The sequence below is a fragment of the Podarcis filfolensis genome, assembly GCF_964270895.1.
Source record: "Podarcis filfolensis genome assembly, chromosome: 12".
In the NCBI taxonomy this organism is placed as follows: Eukaryota; Metazoa; Chordata; class Lepidosauria; order Squamata; family Lacertidae; genus Podarcis; species Podarcis filfolensis.
Genome location: NC_139614.1, coordinates 33,689,162 through 33,708,714, shown reverse-complemented (window position 1 = coordinate 33,708,714; position 19,553 = coordinate 33,689,162). Strand labels below are relative to the sequence as shown.

At 44.4% G+C, this 19,553-nt stretch overlaps 1 protein-coding gene across 6 annotated transcripts in view; it reads right to left on the bottom strand.

The window, feature by feature from the left end:
- Nucleotides 1-19,553, bottom strand: part of ABCB1 (ATP binding cassette subfamily B member 1) — a 62,219-nt gene that overhangs the window by 2,638 nt on the left and 40,028 nt on the right. For all 6 annotated transcript variants that reach the window (XM_083578491.1, XM_083578487.1, XM_083578490.1 and 3 more), the window contains 13 exons: nucleotides 17,041-17,202; nucleotides 16,358-16,531; nucleotides 15,035-15,181; nucleotides 13,286-13,390; nucleotides 11,813-11,890; nucleotides 10,956-11,039; nucleotides 9,350-9,553; nucleotides 8,800-8,900; nucleotides 6,198-6,338; nucleotides 5,246-5,402; nucleotides 2,947-3,144; nucleotides 1,276-1,482; nucleotides 924-1,070 (listed from right to left, as the gene is read on the bottom strand). In XM_083578491.1, coding sequence (XP_083434617.1) covers nucleotides 924-1,070; nucleotides 1,276-1,482; nucleotides 2,947-3,144; nucleotides 5,246-5,402; nucleotides 6,198-6,338; nucleotides 8,800-8,900; nucleotides 9,350-9,553; nucleotides 10,956-11,039; nucleotides 11,813-11,890; nucleotides 13,286-13,390; nucleotides 15,035-15,181; nucleotides 16,358-16,531; nucleotides 17,041-17,202 — 1,905 coding nt within the window. The remainder of the gene's footprint in view (nucleotides 1-923; nucleotides 1,071-1,275; nucleotides 1,483-2,946; nucleotides 3,145-5,245; nucleotides 5,403-6,197; nucleotides 6,339-8,799; nucleotides 8,901-9,349; nucleotides 9,554-10,955; nucleotides 11,040-11,812; nucleotides 11,891-13,285; nucleotides 13,391-15,034; nucleotides 15,182-16,357; nucleotides 16,532-17,040; nucleotides 17,203-19,553) is intronic.

Here is a 19,553-nt window from a genome sequence, read left to right as displayed (position 1 = left end):
GATACTGGCAGACCAACTCTGTGTTACAAAGATGTTTGCAAACATGACACAAAGGCTGGTAGGTCAACAATGCCCTGTGGGAAACTCTTGCAGACGCAGTGTGTGGAGACAGTCAAGATGTGTATTCGTGGCAGGGATCAGAGGAGGAATGACTGCTGGGAGGAGCGCAGAGAGAAGAAACCCTGGGGTGCAGCTGCAGAAGCAGCTGCACAACCGGATGCTCCAGTTGCAACAAAACATGTCTCTCCTGCATCAGTCTCTACAGCCACAACAGGTGCTGTAACCTTCCAACAGTTCGATTTCACCCCCAAAGGCACACTCCTCCATTGTTTTCTGAGAGAGACAGATGCCAACCAAAATGCCAACTGCCCAGGGTATTGGCCTGCTAGCCCCTCTAGTTCGTAAAGGTCCAGTCCATTAGGTCCAGTCGTGGACAACTCTGGGGTTGCGGCACTCATCTTGCTTTATTGGCCGAGGGAGCCAGCATACAGCTTCCGGGTCATGGCCAGCATGACTAAGCCGCTTCTGGCAAACCAGAGCAGCGCACGGAAATGCCGTTTACCTTCCCGCCAGAGCGGTACCTATTTATCTACTTGCACTTTGCTTTCGAACTTCTAGGTTGGCAGTTCTTAGGTAGCCACAATTGAGGTGGTGTAACATACAGGTTAAGAGGCTGAGCTATAAATTTGGCCTTAAGCAAGGTGATGTCCCTCCCAATTGCCCGCCTCTGCTGTAGGCTTGCAGGCTTGTTGCCAGCATGACAATATGCAAGGCACTTTGAATACTACTGTACAAAGAACTATTGTGCACCTGCCCGGTTAGGCTGGAACTGTTGCAGAGCAGACCAGGTATGCTATAAAGTGAAACCATGATGGCTAGCAGCCCATGCCTTTAATGCACCCAATAGAAATATAAACACTTACCTTTTCACTTTCAGTATCAAGTGCAGAGGTTGCTTCATCCAGTAGCAGAATTCTTGGCTGGCGGATGAGAGCACGAGCAATAGCAATGCGCTGTTTTTGACCCCCAGAGAGCTGAGTCCCTTTGTCACCTACAGGAGTGTTGTATTTCTATGTGCAAAAAATATAAAATCCAATAAAGACAGGTTTATACTAGCATTATACTTCTAGCTACCTCAGTCCCATTAGATATACCAGCAACATAATAGGACTTCAGTTTTATTTTTTGTTACTAGTTCTCCAACCAACATTTCCGAAGTGTGAGTGTGTATGTACGTACATGCAGCAGGCTCGTCTTATGTTCTTATGCACTTACATCTGGTAAGCTATCAATGAAGGCATGGATGTTGGCTGCTTTGGCTACTTCAACGATCTCATCAAAGGACACCTTTCTGCTGTTATCTCCATACGCAATGTTCTCTGCAATAGTGCAGTCAAACAGGACCGGTTCTTGGGAGACAATTCCAATCTGGGATCGCAGCCACTGGACATTCAACTGTGTTGCACCATTGCCATCCAGTAGCTGGAAAAAAAAGACCTGGTCAGTGTTATGAAGCAGGGTAATGTTAATGAACATTTCTGTTACGCATAGTGCGCAGTTAACAAGTTGTTTAAAAGTATTGTCTGACGTTTCAAGCACTATTCCAATTCATTTTGATAACGTATGAAAACTTGAGAGTTTAGGTAAGACTTAGGCTGCAGTCCTAACCATGTCTGCTCATTCAGGTAAGCAGGATTATGCAGCCTTTGAACCAGGAAAGCCATGGTTTAAATATCATCTTGTCATGGAATTCACCAGGTGGCAGTAGGTCAGTGATTAGGAGACCTTTGGCTCTTCAGATACTGTTAAACTGCAGCCTGCATGATCCCTGACCATTGACCATGTTGCCTGGGCCTGACGGGAGTTGTCCTACAGTCTCGGGGGTGGGGTGGGGGGCACAGGTTACAACCCCACCTAAAGCAAATCATTCTCTCTGGGTCAAACGGCAAGTGGCATGAGAGCTCCAAGCAGGGTTGAAACTGCATTTTGCAGTACCGGCTGCAGCCTGGAGGAGGAGCAGGGAGACTGAGGAGCCATAGCAGAGTAGAGGTGACTGCCTAGATCCAAAGAGAGCTACCTGCAGGGTCTGCTTTTTGTAACAGAGAAAAATATGTCAATCCAAAAACAAAAACAGGTAGGCAGAACATCTGTCTAAAAAATGCCGGCGGTATGCCCCGCGGAGGACCTTAAAGTCCACAAATGACAACATTTTGGAGGTCCCAAGTTGCAAGGTGGTTAGATTGGTCTCAACTAGGGCCAGGGCCTTTTCAGTAGTGGCCCCCGACTTGGTAGAACGCTCTGTCACAAGAGACTAGGGCCCTGCGGGACTTGACATCTTTCCACAGGGCCTGCAAGACAGAGCTGTTCTGCCTGGCCTTTGGTTTGGACTCAGTCTGACCCTTATATTTCCCTCCCCTTATGGTTTTGATCTATGGGCTACTTTTAAAATGAGGCTGCATTTTAAATTGTATTTTAACCTGTATTTTAAATTGATTCCCCCCCAATTATATTTTACTGTAATTTTACTGGTGTTAGCCGTCCCGGGGAGGGCGGGGTATAAATAAATAGAATTATTATTATTATTATTATTATTATTATTATTATTATTATTATACATTTGGAGCACCTTGCAGTGTGTTAATGCATTAGAAATATTTCACAGATAGGTCACATACACACCATACACACTCATATCACTTTAACAGTCATAGCTTCCTCAAACAATCCTGGGAACCGTAGTTTACTCCCTCACCAAGTTACAATTCCCAGCACCCTTCACAAACTACAGTTCTCATGTACTTCCAATGTATGGTTTGTATGCAGCCCCAAACTTTGCCCCATTTTGCAAGTGAAAAGGCGCATCCCTGGTATGAAATTGATGAGAACGAGTGTTACATAATATATTCTGCGTTCATATTGTGCGGAAAACTTAGCCGAGTAATTTACCACTTCTCCACTGAGGGGGTCGTAGAATCTTTCAAGTAACTGGACCAGAGTGCTCTTTCCACAGCCGCTGCTTCCTACAAGAGCCAAGGTCTGCCCCTTCTCTACTGCCACACTCAGTCCTTGGAGTACCGAGACATCAGGCCGGGTAGGATAGTTGAAGGCTACTTGCTTAAATGCGACATTGCCGCCAAAGTCGTCCTGGAATGATAATAAACAAGACCTGCCTGTTACAGGAAAAAATGGCCGAGCAATTCCATGTTAGCATCTAGTGGACTGGACATGCCAATAATAGTTGGATGAAGGGGTGGAACTGAGGCGGACACAGAGGAATTTGCAACATCCCCTTGATGTTATGAGAAAGTACAGCTCCATCTCTGCATCTCACATGGTTTTGAAAATTGGAAATCTGAGTGTTTTATAGGAGTAGTTGGGATTGAGGGCTGACTCCCTGCAAGAAGATGGGTGGCCGAAGGACAAGTACGGTATGGGAACTGTGCTTTTAAACTAAATGATATAAGTTTATTGTTCTCACTATAGGCCATGAGAAACCCATAGCACCAATAAAACAATACGGCTCATACATCTATAACATCCAAAACATAAAAGAGAAGTTACCAGAGAACCAACTAACTCAAATCCAGTTTAATTTCAGATTATACCTCTGAATGATCTTACTCATGTTTCCTGTTTTTTTTTATAAATTTTTTTTTTTGCAGCCATTGCATAAAGGGCCACTCTCTCTGTGTTACAAAGCTTTTATTGTCACTCAAAAGAAATTGGACCATTTCTGCCTGGGTGTATTTGCTTGCTTGTGTGAACAAATGTTTCAGAAAGTGATCTCTTGGGCCTCTATATAATGAGTGACGTCTTCCCACTGCAGTTGACTACAAATACAAAGTCTGTATACAGCACTTTGTTGTAGTGGCCATCCAAGACTACAGTGGGCATCGCTTAGAGTATGGTATAGATTCACAAGCTTGTGGACAAGGGTAGCTTAGACACTGTTGATTCATGCATCAGTAACCTCATGATTAGACTACTGTAATGCACTGGGTTGGTCCATAATGTGGTGGCTTAGGTTGTTGAGCAGAGCACCTGGAGGTACATCTATTGCACCTGTGCTGTGGGAACCACACTAGCTGTCAATCAGCTACCGGGCCATGTCCAAGGTATTGTTCTTACCATATAAAGTTCTGAATCAATGTAGACCAGGCTACCTGAAAGATGGCCTGAACTGGCAGAGACCAGTAAGATCACCTAGATCATCTGGGGAAATGTTACCTAACCCTACAAAATATCATTGGGCGATGACCCGAGAACAGGCGTTTTTTGCTATTACCCCCGTACTGCAAAATGTCCCTCCCTCTGCCATGCACGAAGCATCAACCATCAGTGGTTTCAGGCATCTCGTAAAGACTTTTTTTGCCCAGGCTTTCCTTGATTCTTAAGAATGGACCCTGATTTATGTGAATGAATTTCCTGAATTTCTGTCATATTTACTTTTATATGGTTTTATATTGTTGTTTCACTGGCATCAGGTTGTATTTTCATTTTAATGGGTACTGTTGCTATATCATACATAGTGTATCCCGCTCAGAGATTTTTGAAATGTTGTGTGGTTTAGAAGTGCTTTTAAATCAATCCATCAATAAAATACAGTAACTGACTCAGCACTGAAGGCCCCTATGTCTCCAGTTTGCCCATTAAAAACTGCATCTAAGCTTGGACCATGAACAAAGCCTATATATAATTTAAACAGAGAAGGACGATGGAAATGTGTTAAGATTACATCAATAGGAAGAAAATGGCACAAATTCAAATTCTCTGGATCCATCAATGAATTGCTCATAAGCTTCAAACCCAGAAGGAAACAAACTCAAGTGCTGAAACTTTTTCTGTGTTTTGTTGGATGGTAATATAAAAATAGGGACGCGGGTGTCGCTCTGGGTTAAACCACAGAGCCTAGGACTTGCTGATCAGAAGGTCAGCGGTTCGAATCCCCGCAATGGGGTGAGCTCCTGTTGCTTGGTCCCTGCTCCTGCCAACCTAGCAGTTCGAAAGCATGTCAAAGTGCAAGTAGATAATAGGTACTGCTCCGGCGGGAAGGTAAACGGCATTTCTGTGCACTGCTCTGTTTCGCCAGAAGCGGTTTAGTCATGCTGGCCACATGACCTGTACGCCAGCTCCCTTGGCCAATAAAGCGAGATGAGCACCCCAGAGTCAGTCACGACTGGACCTAATGGTCAGGGGTCCCTTTACCCTTTACCTTTAATATAAAAATGCCCAGGGATCAACTTACAGGCTTGTGTCCTTCAACACTGTAATTGTCTATTAAGGGTACAGTCTCAAACAGCTGGAACATGTGAGCTGCAGATATCTTCGCTTTGGCATAGTCTGGTGTAAATGAAGCTGTCTGTCCTAGCGCCATGGCACCGAAGACAATGCATGAGAATACCCTAGAAGTGCAAACAATTTTTTACTACTAATAATAATAGTTTTAAAATTTTACCCTGCTTCCATTTTTGTAATGCATTTATTTTGATCTCTCTGATGAAGGTTACATGCAACAAGGGGAACAAGACTTTGCCCCTTTACCAATGCACTTGTCCTAGGTTCAACTATCGGCACTTCCCATTAGAAGACGTAGATAGCAGGTGATGTGAAAGTCCTCTGCCTAAGACCCCAGGGAGTCTTTGCAAGTCAAAATAGACAATTTTACACCAGATTAGGTGCCTAACCCATGACCCTCTAGATGATGCGAGATTACAAATCATCCCAGACTGTTGGCCATGATGGCTGGGGCTGATGGGAGTTGGAGTCCAACAATCTAGAGGTCCACAGGTTGGCCACCCCTGGCCCAACGGGCCAGTAATCTGACATACATATGTAAAACCCAGCATGTGGACCTCCAAAGAAACCATTAATTCCCATATTGGCTTTGGGGTACAGAGTATGCATTTCAGATCCAGGGCCATTGGATTTTAAGTGCATAGAGCCCACATGTGAACACCCAACAGGCCAGTTTTGTCTGGGGTCAAGGGGCAGCAGGGAGGCATGAGTTCTTCTCCATCAATTGCACAGCTTTGATTTAGGAAATAGATCCAGCCTGATCCAGCCCATATATCAGCTGAGAAAGCAACCTCAAGCCCTCGTAAAATGCAGGAAAATCCACACCTATATTGCTGCTGATTTCATGATAGTTTGTTTCTTTTAAACCCCAATAAAAAAAAGAAAAGCAGCAGAGATCTTACAAGAACACGCTCTTAGGCTCCATGTATTCCCCTTCCACAAGGAAGGCACCAAACTGAAAACAAGCGGCGTAGGTGAAGTACATTATGCCTTGGGAAACGCCATAAGTTAGTCCGTGGATATGCGCTTTCTTTAAGGAATTCCTGTAACAAGAGATGAAGGGTGTTTTGCTTATTTGTGTGTTGATTCACACATTACGGCCGTCTCAATATAAAACATGGGAAGCTCTGCATGAGATGCAACAGCCCTAGAATATGAAGAAGAAGAGAAGAGTTTGGATTTGATATCCCGCTTTATCACTACCGAAGGAGGCTCAAAGTGGCTAACAATCTCCTTTCCCTTCCTCCCCCACAACAAACACTCTGTGAGGTGACTGGGGCTGAGAGTCTTCAGAGAAGTGTGACTAGCCCAAGGTCACCCAGCAGCTGCATGTGGAGGAGCAGGGAATCGAACCCGGTTCACCAGATTACGAGTCCACTGCTCTTAACCACTACACCATGCTGGCTCTCTTATGAAAGAGCCATAAGGCCAGCTAGATGATATCCCTGCTGCAGTGCAACCACCTACCTGCTGCTCACATTTCCCACAGATCACATCATTGGTTGCTGCTGGAAGGGGAGGCAAGAATATGCACAGCACTGGCATGCAAATATAGGTAAGTTGTCCTTGATACTATGGACTGAAGGGTAGCTATGAGTTCAATATAACTTGTAAATCTTGCCCAGGACTCTGAAATTTAGCTCTGGATGTTTGCCAGTCTCAGAACTAATGATACCAGTGATGGGGAACCTTTTTCTGGGTTCTGGGCAAATTTCCAGAGACCATATGCCAGTGAAGGTAAAGCAATAAATGTAAACGTTCTCTTCCTATAGTATTATCAGATTCAAGGACACCTTGCATCCAGGCAAGGCTGCATCAGAGGCAAAACAGGACCAGTGAGAGGTGTGGCTTGCAGAGAGAAGGTGTGGCCTCAGAGAGTTCCAAGGGCCAGACAGAGAGGTCTGGAGGGCCACTCTTAAAAGCCATTCATCCAGAGTAGCAGAGGTTTTCTTTTTTTCATTTGAAGCTTAAAGCTATCCAAGCAGCAGTCAAGAAGTGAATTAGTAGTTAGGTATCTTATAATAAAACAATGATTTGAATAAGATTTTAACAATGTATAATTATTTGGTCAAATGGCAGTTCAGATCCTGTGATTGTCTTAATTTTCTTTGTAACAGATATCCAAAAAGTCTTTGTTCCAAGGCACAACCAGAAGCTCTAAAATGCATCTGCCTTAGTGTCAGGGGTTCGGGAGCAGGAGCACAGGGGAGAGAGGAAATGGAGAGCGAGGGGGAGGAATCCGAAGGCAGCGTAGGGGAGTATGACAGTGACCCAAGAGATTCCATGAGCTTCTCCAGCGAATCAGAAGATTCCCAGAAGGGGGCGCCGATGGTCAGGGCAAGGGGGGTCCCAGGGGGGACGCACCAGAAACAAGGAGCCAGCGGGGAACCCCAAAGCAGCAGCGGGGGATCAGGACCAGTTTCCCCACCAGAGCGTAGTGGGGGGGAAGAGTCACATGTGTCAGGACCAGCGTCTCCTCCAGCGGGGAGAGGAGATGAGTCAGGGCTGACCACGCCTCCATCGGAGAGTGGGGGAATGGAGGGGAGGTCAGTTGCAGCTAGCCCCCCCGAAGGGGGAAGCAGTGACAGCAGCAGTGAAACGGTCAGGAGGAAAGTTGCTGGCTGGGCGCGCGCGCCAAGTTCAAATGTGCAGGCGCGGGGGACAGCAGGAGACCCGGATGGGGAACCAGCTCCTAAAGCCCGCCGGAGGGAGGGAGAAGGCTCAGGGGAATCAGCGTCAGAAGAGTCTAGAAAGGGCGAGACCCCGACGGGCAGGCGGACCCAGAGGAGGAAAGAGCAGCGGAAAAGGTGGAGCAAGGCGAGGGTCTTAAACTGGTGTACAGGGGGAGGAGATTCAGACGGATCATCAGCGGTCTGACAGTGAGACGTAGAGCTGCGCGCTGCGGCTCTGGAAGTGAAACTGAACTTCAATAAAGACTTTTGTACTTAACAACGAAGCAGCGTTGGTCCTTTGTGAGCTGGGACCTTGGGCAGCTCTGACACTTAGGAAGACCGTATCTCCAAAAACCGTACAAGACCTGAGTAGGTTCTATACAATTTGACGAGATTGCTCATAACTCCGAGAGCAGTTTCAGCAACCCTTCTCTCGCACCAAATGGGCAGCTATATTTCTCAAGGGTAGCACCTGAGAGGCAAAGGCAAGACTGCTTGGCCACCACTTGAACAAGCCACAAGAAGGAACTCAGGACAAAACATTTGGGATTGGATCCAGGCTGAGTCATACTTAGAGAAGAGTGAATGAGCTCAGTGGGTCTACTCTTAAGGCATGACTAAGACTGCAACCCTAACCCATTTTGCTTGGAAGTAAGCCCCACCATATTCAACAGGACTAACTTCCGAGAAGGCATGATTAGGACTGCAGTGTAAGTCTGGTTCAAACTTGAGAAGTAATTGTCCTGAGAATTAAGAAGTTTGATCCAGACTTAACAGCAACATCCTAAGCATGTCATTTCAAGAGCTGATCAAAATGTTCACTGTCTGTTACCTGTATGGTCCTTGCAGACTGTCTCCATACTTTTGTTCAAATTTTATTTCCTGAGTAAGGGAAACAACTGTTCGGATATTCCCTATTGCTTCTGTTGCAATCTGTAAGAGAGATAAACACACTGGCTAGTGGGAAAGCAACAAGTTTCCCCAAGTATGACTTTCTTGAAGAGCAAAACACCAGCACACTCTTACAGTGTGGCTCTCCACCGATTCTAAAGTGCTCCAGGCTGATCTTCAAGGAGCAGTTACAGGCACCAGTGCATAATTGTTTCCAAGAACAAGTCACAGCCCAGCAAGTCTACTATAGCGGGAGTTCTTCTCTTTGCTCAAAATGGCACTCTGATCCCACATGAAAGCACCCGCAGAAGGGAGGGGATATGGAAAGTGCAGGATCCTCTCCCTTTCTCTCTGCCTCTTCTTTGGTTTTCAGCCTCATGAAGGTGAGACACCATCCTCTTGTTTCTCAGCACCCCTGTTTTGGTTCTAATTCTGGTGGCACTCAACCAGCTGTGTTTGCTGTCAGAGGGAATGGTTTAGCAGAGGCTTACCTTCCCTGCACCTTCAAGTTCCTTCTTATCTTTCCTGGCATGTCCAGCCAACATTCTCATTTCAATGAGTCCTCCAATGGCAACGAGTGGCACAACAGCCAAGATGACAAGGGTCAACTGCCAGCCATACACCAATGATATAATTATTCCTGTCCCGAGGTTAGCAATGTTTTGGGCAAGCATACCTAGCCTGGCCCCTGTAGCCTGAATGAAGGAGGGGGAAACAAAATGTATTAATTTTTTGGGGGAGGGGCATGTTCCTGATAGCTGAACATCTCTCTGTGGCCTTTGGAGTACAACACCTTCCAGAGTTTGTGAACATGCCATTCCTCAGCTAGTAGGACAAGGCAGAACAGTACAACAGGTTTTTTCCATTTGTATTTGAGAAAAATGGAACACAGGGAGAATGTAGGGCAAATTGCTCCACACTTACTGAAGACGAAGTATCTTTGGGTACAGAAAGTTGTTCTGGCAATCTGATGCAAGGTTAGCATATTTGCTGCCCACTGTCTCCAAAATAGTCTGTTTGTATATTTGTAACAAAACCTTGAGCCACACACTGTATCTCAGACTAACCTACCTCACAGGGCTTTTGGGAGGATAAAATGGTGGGTGGGAGGGTGGGAAACCATGGATGCTGCCCTGAGCTTCTTGGAGAAAGGATATGAATGGAGTAAATAAGTAAAGTAAATATTTCAGAAACCCCAAAGCATCTCTCATCCAAAGGCTTCATCATACCCCTCAGTGCTGCCTCTGAAACTATGCTAAGGAAGCATGTGGCAAAAAAATTGTTTCAGAAACCTTGACCTAGAAGCAAGAGGTGAGAGGAGAAACTTGGTAGAAGCTGGTTTCTCTAAATCAGCGATGGAAAACCTAGGAAGCTCCATATGTTGTTAAATTACACCTCCCATCATCTTTGATCACTAGTCATGGTGGCTGGAGCCAATGGGTGTTGAAGTGAGAAGAGGAATACTCCGAGGAGAGTGAGATTCAGGCTACTTCCTTGTTGGGGGTGGGGGAAGAGAACTGCCAGTCACTTATTCATCACCCTTCCTTATTCATCTGGAGGACACAGTCCTGCTATCCTTCTCTAACTCAGAGAATGTCTCCCTGCAATACTATTATATCCTCAGTCACAGAAAGTTTTCTGTAGCTGCCTTAGGAAAAGAAAGCTTCCGCCAGAAGGGCCACTTTGGAGCTGTCCAAGGTATCTTCTCGTATTGTTCCCCTGCTTCCCTCGAGAGCTTTGCTAGAACTGGACAACCCATCCAACTCTAAGTCAAGTTCAACATCTCAGAAGTGATGCCTATGTCCAGGGTTTCTGCAAAACTACTTCTCAGTTATTGATAAACTTTCCAACTGCGCAAGAACCCAACCAAGTTGCCTTTGAGCGCAGCCTATTTAAGCCTCTCGCTTTAGTCATCTCTCGTTGGCAGTGTCTTTGAAATACACAACTGGAAATGACTAAAATATGGTTTAGTGCCACATACAAACTTAGTTAGCATGTGGAACTCAGGCGTGAGAGTTGCACTGGATAGTCTACAACACAACTAGAATCATCAAGAGAATGAGAATTGGGGGGAGGGTACAGATGAGGATTACTTACACCTTTTACTTCAGAAGCATCAAGAGCAAGTCTTGTAGTCAACGCTCCAGTATTGTTTTTAGGGTCATCAAACCAAGCAATGTCCTAGAAATACACAATACATTTTAAGGTACCAACACAATCCTGGCTACAATAGCATTGCAAATCCAGTTTTTGCTGTTCAGATTCTGGAGGGCAAGATATTTTAAAATATATTTAATTAGGGTCATTATTCATTTGTAGAGTTGTAGTCTTGCACCTAGTAACTAATTCCTAAAACCCAGCGAAGTCAACAGATTTCTCCCCCCCTCTGCCCCCCGCATCTAAATAGACAGATTGGGTCAATCATGCTCTTGTGGTTTCTGAGCTCAGAGGTTTCCAAACATGTTGGCTGGGAGTAATACAACTAATTAAGGGTTTGTATGGGTAATTTTTTTCTTTGAACATCAGATCTCCATGCCATATAGACTTCTTAGTTTTGACACTTTCAAATGCAATTTACCACTGAAGAAAGTTGCTGTTCAAGGAACACAACTCAACCCCCTCCCAGGTGAAAGGAACTACTTGGGTGATTTTCTTGGATGTGGGCTGTAGATCAGGTGTGGGGAACCTTTTGCCCTCCAGATGTTGCTGAACTACAACTCCCATTATCCCTGGCCATATTACTAGGCCTGATGGGAACTGCAGCTCAGTGACACCCGAAGGGCCACATATTTCCCAAACTTGCTGTGGATTATTGGCTTATTGCAATGTTGGAAGGGGTGACGGCACAGTTCAATATTGCAACCCGTTTATTGCGCTAGCGCAGGATAAAAACTGAAATCAGTTTTCATCCTGTGCTAGCTCAATAAAGCAAACAAATCTCTCCCTTAGAATACCTGTCTAAGCATTGCTTGGAATCCCATGTAGCGAAGCTTCAATGTAAGGATCTCTCCAGCTCTGCCAAAGGTGAAACCCTGAAAGAGAAGGTTTCCTGCATAATTGGATGCTGCCGGTTTTGATATTCTTTTTTGTATCTTTATTTTATACCTTATGATGATTTAATAATAATACAACAACAACAACAACATTTGTACCCCGCCCATCTGACTGGGTTGCCCCAGCCACTCTGGGCAGCTTACAGCACATATAAAAACATTTTTTTTTTAAAATTTGGTTGTGTCCTTTTGGATGTTTTATTGTTTATGACTACTTTTGTTATGTTTGCAATTATGTATTTTTTTATGTCGTGAGCCACCTTGAGCATGGTTTTAACAATGGAAAGGTGGCATACAAATAACATTATGTATGTATGTATGTATGTATGTATGTATGTATGTATGTAAGCAAACCAGAGTACAAGCAGCTTAGCTACTTTGCATTCCGTATGAGAAAAATAAGGCATTGGGAGAAAACACTCATCCTGCCAGAGGGATCAACAGGTTTGGTGTTTAGTTCCTTTCCCGCTTCAGTCTGTTCTCCTGTGATCTTGATCTGGGTTCCTGAATGGGCTGCAATGGGGCACTAGGCTGCAAAATTCTCCGAGCATGCCATTCGCCAAAACTACTGGAGCCGTATGGCTCAAGTGGATATGGCTTTCTTATAACAGGAAGGAAATCACAACAATGTATAATATGGGCAGAATAATTCAAAATAAGTTGTACTGGCATGACAGCCAAGCACAATGTTTTCCAAAAGCAAAATATCTATTTTCTTTGAGCCACACAAGCATTGCATCAGTCTATGATAATACAGTACTACAAGAATGTTTTTCCAGTACTGAATTTGAGATTCAAGACTCAAACTACTGGCTCTTGCTGGAAATGCCAGAAGTATCCCATGACAAGTGTATGGGCCTTATTCTGTAGTTAGAAGAACTGTTCTGTATTCAGGGTCTAAATAGAATTTACAGGATATATGATGAAGCTCTCAGGCCAATGTATTAAGATCAAGGCTTCTGACATTAATAACTTGTTTTGTTATCCAATATGTTTATGATGTAATCGTGGATATTTTGATGTAAAGCTTATGCTGGGCACACCTAAAACATTGTTGCATTCAAATATTTTGCCTTATTTGCAGTTTTACAATTTCAACAGCAAATCAATATTTTGCACATTTGTCAATTCAAATTTGCTACAGTGATCCTCGTGAATTTGAAAGATGTCTGATATAGTTCTGCACACAAAGGAACTATATAATCCTCTAGAATTAAATACACTTTGTTGGTCCTTCTTCAAAAATTAATCTAAATTCTTTGGATTAAAAGTAATGTCACCTCTTCAAAACAAAAACAAACAATAGTTCTGTGAGTTTCTGAATACTTTCAGGATCTGGCCAGAAACAGTAAGAACAAAGCAAATGCAACTTACCTGAAGGAAAAATGTTACAAAGGATATAGCCCCAAGGGCTAAGAACAGCAATGAATACATATTGCTCTTTTCTCGCACTATGACTGGATCATTCAGTGTAAAAATCTATGGAACAGTAATCTCAGTGTTAATTTTCTTTCATTAACTTATCTCTAAATACTTCACCTTGCTTACTTGTACTGAAACTCATTCTCTTAAGTATAAAATGTGCAATATAAAAAGTAAAATCATATATATCTCTAAACAGATGAATTACTGTTTATCAGTTATTAATTAGCTGGTACATATCAATAACCCTAAAAACAATGTTCTGGGTAGACATTGCTCACTTAGATTTTCTTTGCATTGTGCTGCAATGTTTCTCCTGAGGCTATATAATTGTGCAAGAGAGACATACATTGAAAAGATGTAACAAGAAAATACATCAATTCTTGCTCCCAGAAGGTGGTTTCCTGTTATTGGCTGCAGCCCAGAGGGCCACTGGAGGAACTGTATATTTGTGGCTTCCAAGTCTGCATTTGCCATTGTTATTAGGCTCTATAATAGTAGTCATGCGCAAAGACTGGCAAGCCACTTTCAAAACATGGGCAGTTAAGAGCAGGTTCCAATGATGATCAAGAAACTGAGTTCATTTTGAGTGAGAAGGCCAATTCGGAGCTTGCCTAAATAAATGAGGAAACATTTGGTCTGAAGGCAGTTTAACACACATATTTTGGGTACACTGACTTGCAGGGGTGGCTGTTAGGGCCAAAAAGCAGTTTGGAAATATTTTTATGAACAGGTTCAAAAAGGTAGGAGCAATCATCTGCTCAGTAATACAGGAGTACAGTGGACGCTCAGGTTGTGAACGTGATCCGTGCAGGAGGCACGTTCATAACCTGCAGCGTTTGCATCCCTCAGCAGCGCGTCTGCGCATGCGCGGGTTGCGATTCGGCGCTTCTGTGCATGCGCAAAGTGCGATTCAGCGCTTCTATGCATGTGCGACCCCCAAAACCCGGAAGTAACCCGTTCTGGTACTTCCAGGTTTCGGCACGTGCGTAACCTGAAAAAACGCAACCTTTAGCGCCTATAACCCGAGGTATGACTGTATTATGAAAATCTCCATGGGGACATTGAAGCGCCTAAGAGCAAGCACTACTTATTGCATTCTGTGAAAGTAATCCCCAAATGAAAATGGGAAAATCTGTCGGGTTTGGTTTCTCTCAGTTTTTGATTCCTCCAATCTTAATTTCAGTTATCCACATTTCCAAATTTGTGGGTGTTGGTTTTTTTAAGTCCTCAAGAAAAATCATCAGCATTTTAGTGTGAATTTCCCCTAATAAGCCCACATCTGTATACAATTTTGCCTAATAAACTCATTTCACAGACATGTGCATTTTTAGGCACACCTTCTCCTAGCAAATGCATTTTTGCACACATTACTTGGCTGCAATGTTGCATTCCAAATTTCGGAGATGTGTGAATTTCAAAGGATGGTTGCATCTCAGTCCTTGTGCTGTTTCCAAAACTGCAAATCAGACAGCTTTCCTTTAAATGTGAACTGAATTGAAATTCACCATCATCCATACCATCAACTAACATTCACCTACATTCTGCTATAGAAGAACTGCCCCTTAATCTTCCCTCTACACAGATTCAAGTTTCTCAATGCAAATTCTCTCTTGAAGGCTCAATTCTGGCCTGAATGTTTTCTACATTTAAATGTAGTTTTGGAATGGATGTCAGAGACAGAACTTACTATATACTCACCCCTATGATTTCAGAGAATATGACTGAAAACGCAGGCTGCAACGCTCCATTGATGATTGCAGAAAACGTTCCCACCAAAAAGTAAGGCCATTCAGACACATTCAACTTCATGATCTTCAGAAATGAAACTGAGGGCAAACTTTCATTCTAGAACACAGGAGAATGATTTATGCAGTGCTCTCTGCCCTTTTCTGGCCTCCATTCATAAACTCTCTATACTTGTTGCTTTTTACAGGAAATATGGTGTTGATCTAGAAAACGCCCATGGTTCTGTTTGCTCCCTGTAGACCTTTGTCTATTTCAATTATCACATTCTCTCCAGGGAATTGGGCAGAGCTAATTCTTGTCATCTATTCTTAACCTGCATATTAGACTTTCTGTACACAAAACCTGTACCACTGGATTATGACCCTTCCCTTAAATGAAGAGAAATCAACTGGTGGACCCAAAGTGGCTCTAGAAACACTTTGTGATGGGTCTTCACTAAGGAAAGTCTCGAAAAAGGAGAGAGGGAGATCTTTTAACTGAGAGCCGTTACACATTTTACATCTTTTTGCTGCTGCATGTGTTTCCTTCAACAAATTTGTAAAGTGTGAACCGCAGACACACATCCTTCAACACCCAGGCTCAGACTTTGGGGATTCCCCCCACCAAATCAAGGCTGTCAGGTGTATCCACAACAAGAGCCACTCTTATGGAGGGGAGAAACTACTGGGGATGCAGTAAGGTAGGAGACGAGCCCTGGAAACCAAAGGGGTCATCAGAGCAAGAGCCTGCATAGAGGAACATATAAGAAAAGCAGAAGAAAATAAGATCAGCCAGGAACAGGAAGATGCAGACCTGAAAACAAGTCTTGGCACATGTCTTGGTGTACAAAGGTAAAGGTTAAAGGTCCATTAGGTCCGGTTGCGGACGACTCTGGGGTTGCGCGCTCATCTCGCTCTATAGGCCGAGGGAGCTGGTGTTTGTCCACAGACAGCTTCCAGGTCATGTGGCCAGCATGACTAAGCCGCTTCTGGCAAACCAGAGCAGTGCATGGAAATGCCATTTACCTTCCTGCTGGAGCAGTACCTATTTATCTACTTGCACTTGACGTTTTGAACTGCTAGGTTTATCTACTTGCACTTGACGTGCTTTCGAACTGCTAGGTGGGCAGGAGCTGGGACCGAACAACAGGAGCTCACCCCATTGCAGGGATTTGAACTGCCAACCTTCTGATCGGCAAGCCCTAGGCTCTGTGGTTTAGACCACAGCGCCACCCGCGCTTTGGTGTACAAACAAAGCACAATTAGGACTGTTGCAATTTAAAGCCGAGACACTTACAGGCTGAACAGTTTGGACCTCAAGGTCTTTGTCCTGCTCTTCTGGCCTTTTCAAGCTCTTGCGGGTCGAACGCCGTCGCACTCCATTTGCAAAGAAGTCTTTTAATGCCTCTTTTGACATGCCTTTTCCGTCAATGAGCTCATTTTCATCTGAATGAACCTCAGTTTCAATTGACTGAAATAAGAGAGCAGAAGTTTTGAAAGAGATTTGGATTTCAAAAGGCTGGTGTGAAATGTTTATAGAATTACTGTATTTTCCTGTGTATAAGACTAGGTTTTTTCCCTAAAAATAATATCAAAAATTAGGGGGCATCTTATACACGGATAGTGCCAAGGGTGGACTGCCTATTGGTTGTTGCCGCAAAAATAGGGGGCATCTTGTACATGGGGGTGTCTTATAAACGGAAAAATACGGTATATACATTGAACTGAGAACAATAAAAACTGAATATATTGAACAACTCTGAGGACCCTTAACAGGCTACAGCTCCCAGAATTCTTTGCAGGGAGCCACAACAGTCGCTAGGACTGTGCATATAGGAAAAGAGGTTGCATTGCAGCATCAGTTCCCAAAGGACTTGGTGGTCTTGGGACACAGGGACGAATAGGAACAGAACTCAGTTCAAGAGGACTTATATGCCAACATGACAAAAGGGGAGGAAAAGAAAAGAAATGAACCAGTACCTGCATATTAACAAGTTTGAAATAAACTCCTTTCTTTGACATGAGCTCATTATGTGTCCCTTGCTCTGTGATGGAGCCATCTTCAAAAGCAGCTATGAGGTCTGCGTTGCGGACTGTAGATAACCGATGAGCGATTACAATAGTTGTGCGACCTTCCCTTGCCTAAAGAGACATATTCAGATTCAGTTAACATTGGCCTATGTTCACAAGTCTTTGCATCACATTTTACAGCTTTCATTAACTTGGCAAAGGAACATAAGAAGCTGTCTTACACAGAGACATTAATCCATCAAGGGCTGCCCAGTCTATACTTGCTGGCAGTAGCCCTCTAAGATGATCTGCCATTGAGCTATGGGCCTTGCTAAAAATTGCAAAGGAAAAAGCAGTCAGAATGCAGCAGGCACACCAACTCAATATTTGTTTGAAGGGGGTCCAGCCCCCCACCCCAATATTGAGGGGGTCCGGTGCACCTGCACTGGCCTGTGCAGTGTCGGGAGACATGTGATATCAAGCGATGCACACATGACAACACACGCACCAGCCCCCTCCCTCAATCTTGGAGGGAACCTGGTGCCACTGGTACATAGACGGACTAGCATCTGGAAGCTTTCTACCCCAGTACCGTCTATCCCAGGGAATGCAGCCTTAGAGCCATGCAGGCATTGTCCTAATTCCATACGAGTAGCAAGTAGGGAAAGCAAAGATGGGAAAGTATGTTTCAGAGAGGGCCGTGGCAGAAAGATGCTGAGAGAAGAAAGGGGAGCCAGCACCACCCACTTTTGGCACTGACCCCATTCACCAACACTATGCAGTCCTCAAAAGATCATCTCTGTGGGGATGAGATGCTTGGCAGGAAAAAGGCTTCTGCGCTGTTTGGTAGTTCCAGGCAGGAGTCATTCCCAGCCCCAGAGGACTGGGGACCTTTTGTATCACCGAGCTTTGATTCTTCAGTTTCTAAGGATCTCTCACACAGTCATCATGGCTTAGTTCTGCCCTCTTCCCGGTTATTAGCAGAAGAAAGGTACTCTGCACACGCTCAGATGCACCACCTATTGCGTTTAAAACCACTTGCGCCAAATTCTTCCAGTGCACAAAAATATTTTTATCTTTATTTGACCTCAACAGGAACTCAGCAAGAGAGCAACTGATCAGCCCAAGCACAGCCAGAGAGTGGCACACCCAGGAATGGAGCTGAATTTGGATCTTCCACAAAGGTAATTCAGTAACGCACTGCATGACATTGAACTGATTTGACCTGAAGCCTTCTCTGGTTCTGGTCCAGGAAGAGGTGAAAGGATGGTTAGCTGTGCCTAGCCAGCTTTCAAAGTCTTCTTCTTCTTTTTTTTAGTGTACTATTTAGCACACATTACTTTTGTGCTAAAACCTTTTGGCGTCCGGTTATCCTGCTCATTAATCTTTAATTTGAGTTAACATTCCTCACAGCCAGGAACAATCCATAGATACCCCGGGAAGGTAACTAATTAACCAGATATTGCACCATCGCTTCCCATCCCTATCTTACATGCCCACAGTCCGCTTTCAACACCAGAAACAAAAGCAGGTACAGAGACTTTTTGGAACCGACTCCTGGGCTTCTCTGCAATTCCCATAGGGATCTGTCAATATTGATTACAACACACCTGCTCTGTTTTGGGATGGTGACCCGTCCATCCTTCAAAACAATCAATATTCTCGATTTCACTTTCAAGTGAGGCATGCTTTAATTGCCTCTCCTAAACTGAAATATGCATACAGAAGACAACCAGATCCTTATAAGCAGCTCCCTTTTAAAACAACACTATATCTGTTTTTGAAATGCATTTAAGCGTATTTGCTGGCATCCAAGAGAGTGCCCTGTATAGAGAGGCTGGCGTGAGGAAGACCCCTCCATTCTGTCAATTCCCTCCTCCAACTTCAGTCCCCTGCTGTAACTCATCACAGGCTCTTCATGGAGGTTCCCTGACCTTCAGGTAGGGCTGGGCAAAGGCAGATTTTGCTGCCTGGTGTGCAGCAGCAAATGCCCACCCTCCAAATAATCAAAGTGCATGGCATCCAAGGCTGGCACCTGCAGCAGAAAATCCCATGTCCCAAGCAGCTGGCATCCATCTTTCTTAAGAGACAAGGGAGTGTGCCTCCAGGGGAGATGTCAAACGGCTGGAGAATCACAGTGCCTCCTGTGGTGCAGAGACCGGTAACTTGTAACTGCTCCTAGATAGGTTTTGCTGATTAGTAGCACAGAAGTGACCTCTCTGAGGTGCAAGCCTGGGTTGCCCAAATGACAAGGCCCACCCCCTGCCTCAGCCTTGCTGATGTGGTCCAAAGGAAATCAGAGCGATATGTTTGACACCAGCTTGGCTGCAGGAGTTGCCAGAAGGGACTCCACTCTGGATTTGTGCAGTGTTTACTTTTTAGCCTTTTCTTCTCCTGAAGATGTCCCACAAGGCAGTAGGTATGGGTTTACTCCAAAAGCCTTTCTCACCCATGAGTATAGCCACAAGGCAGCAGAGGGTTAG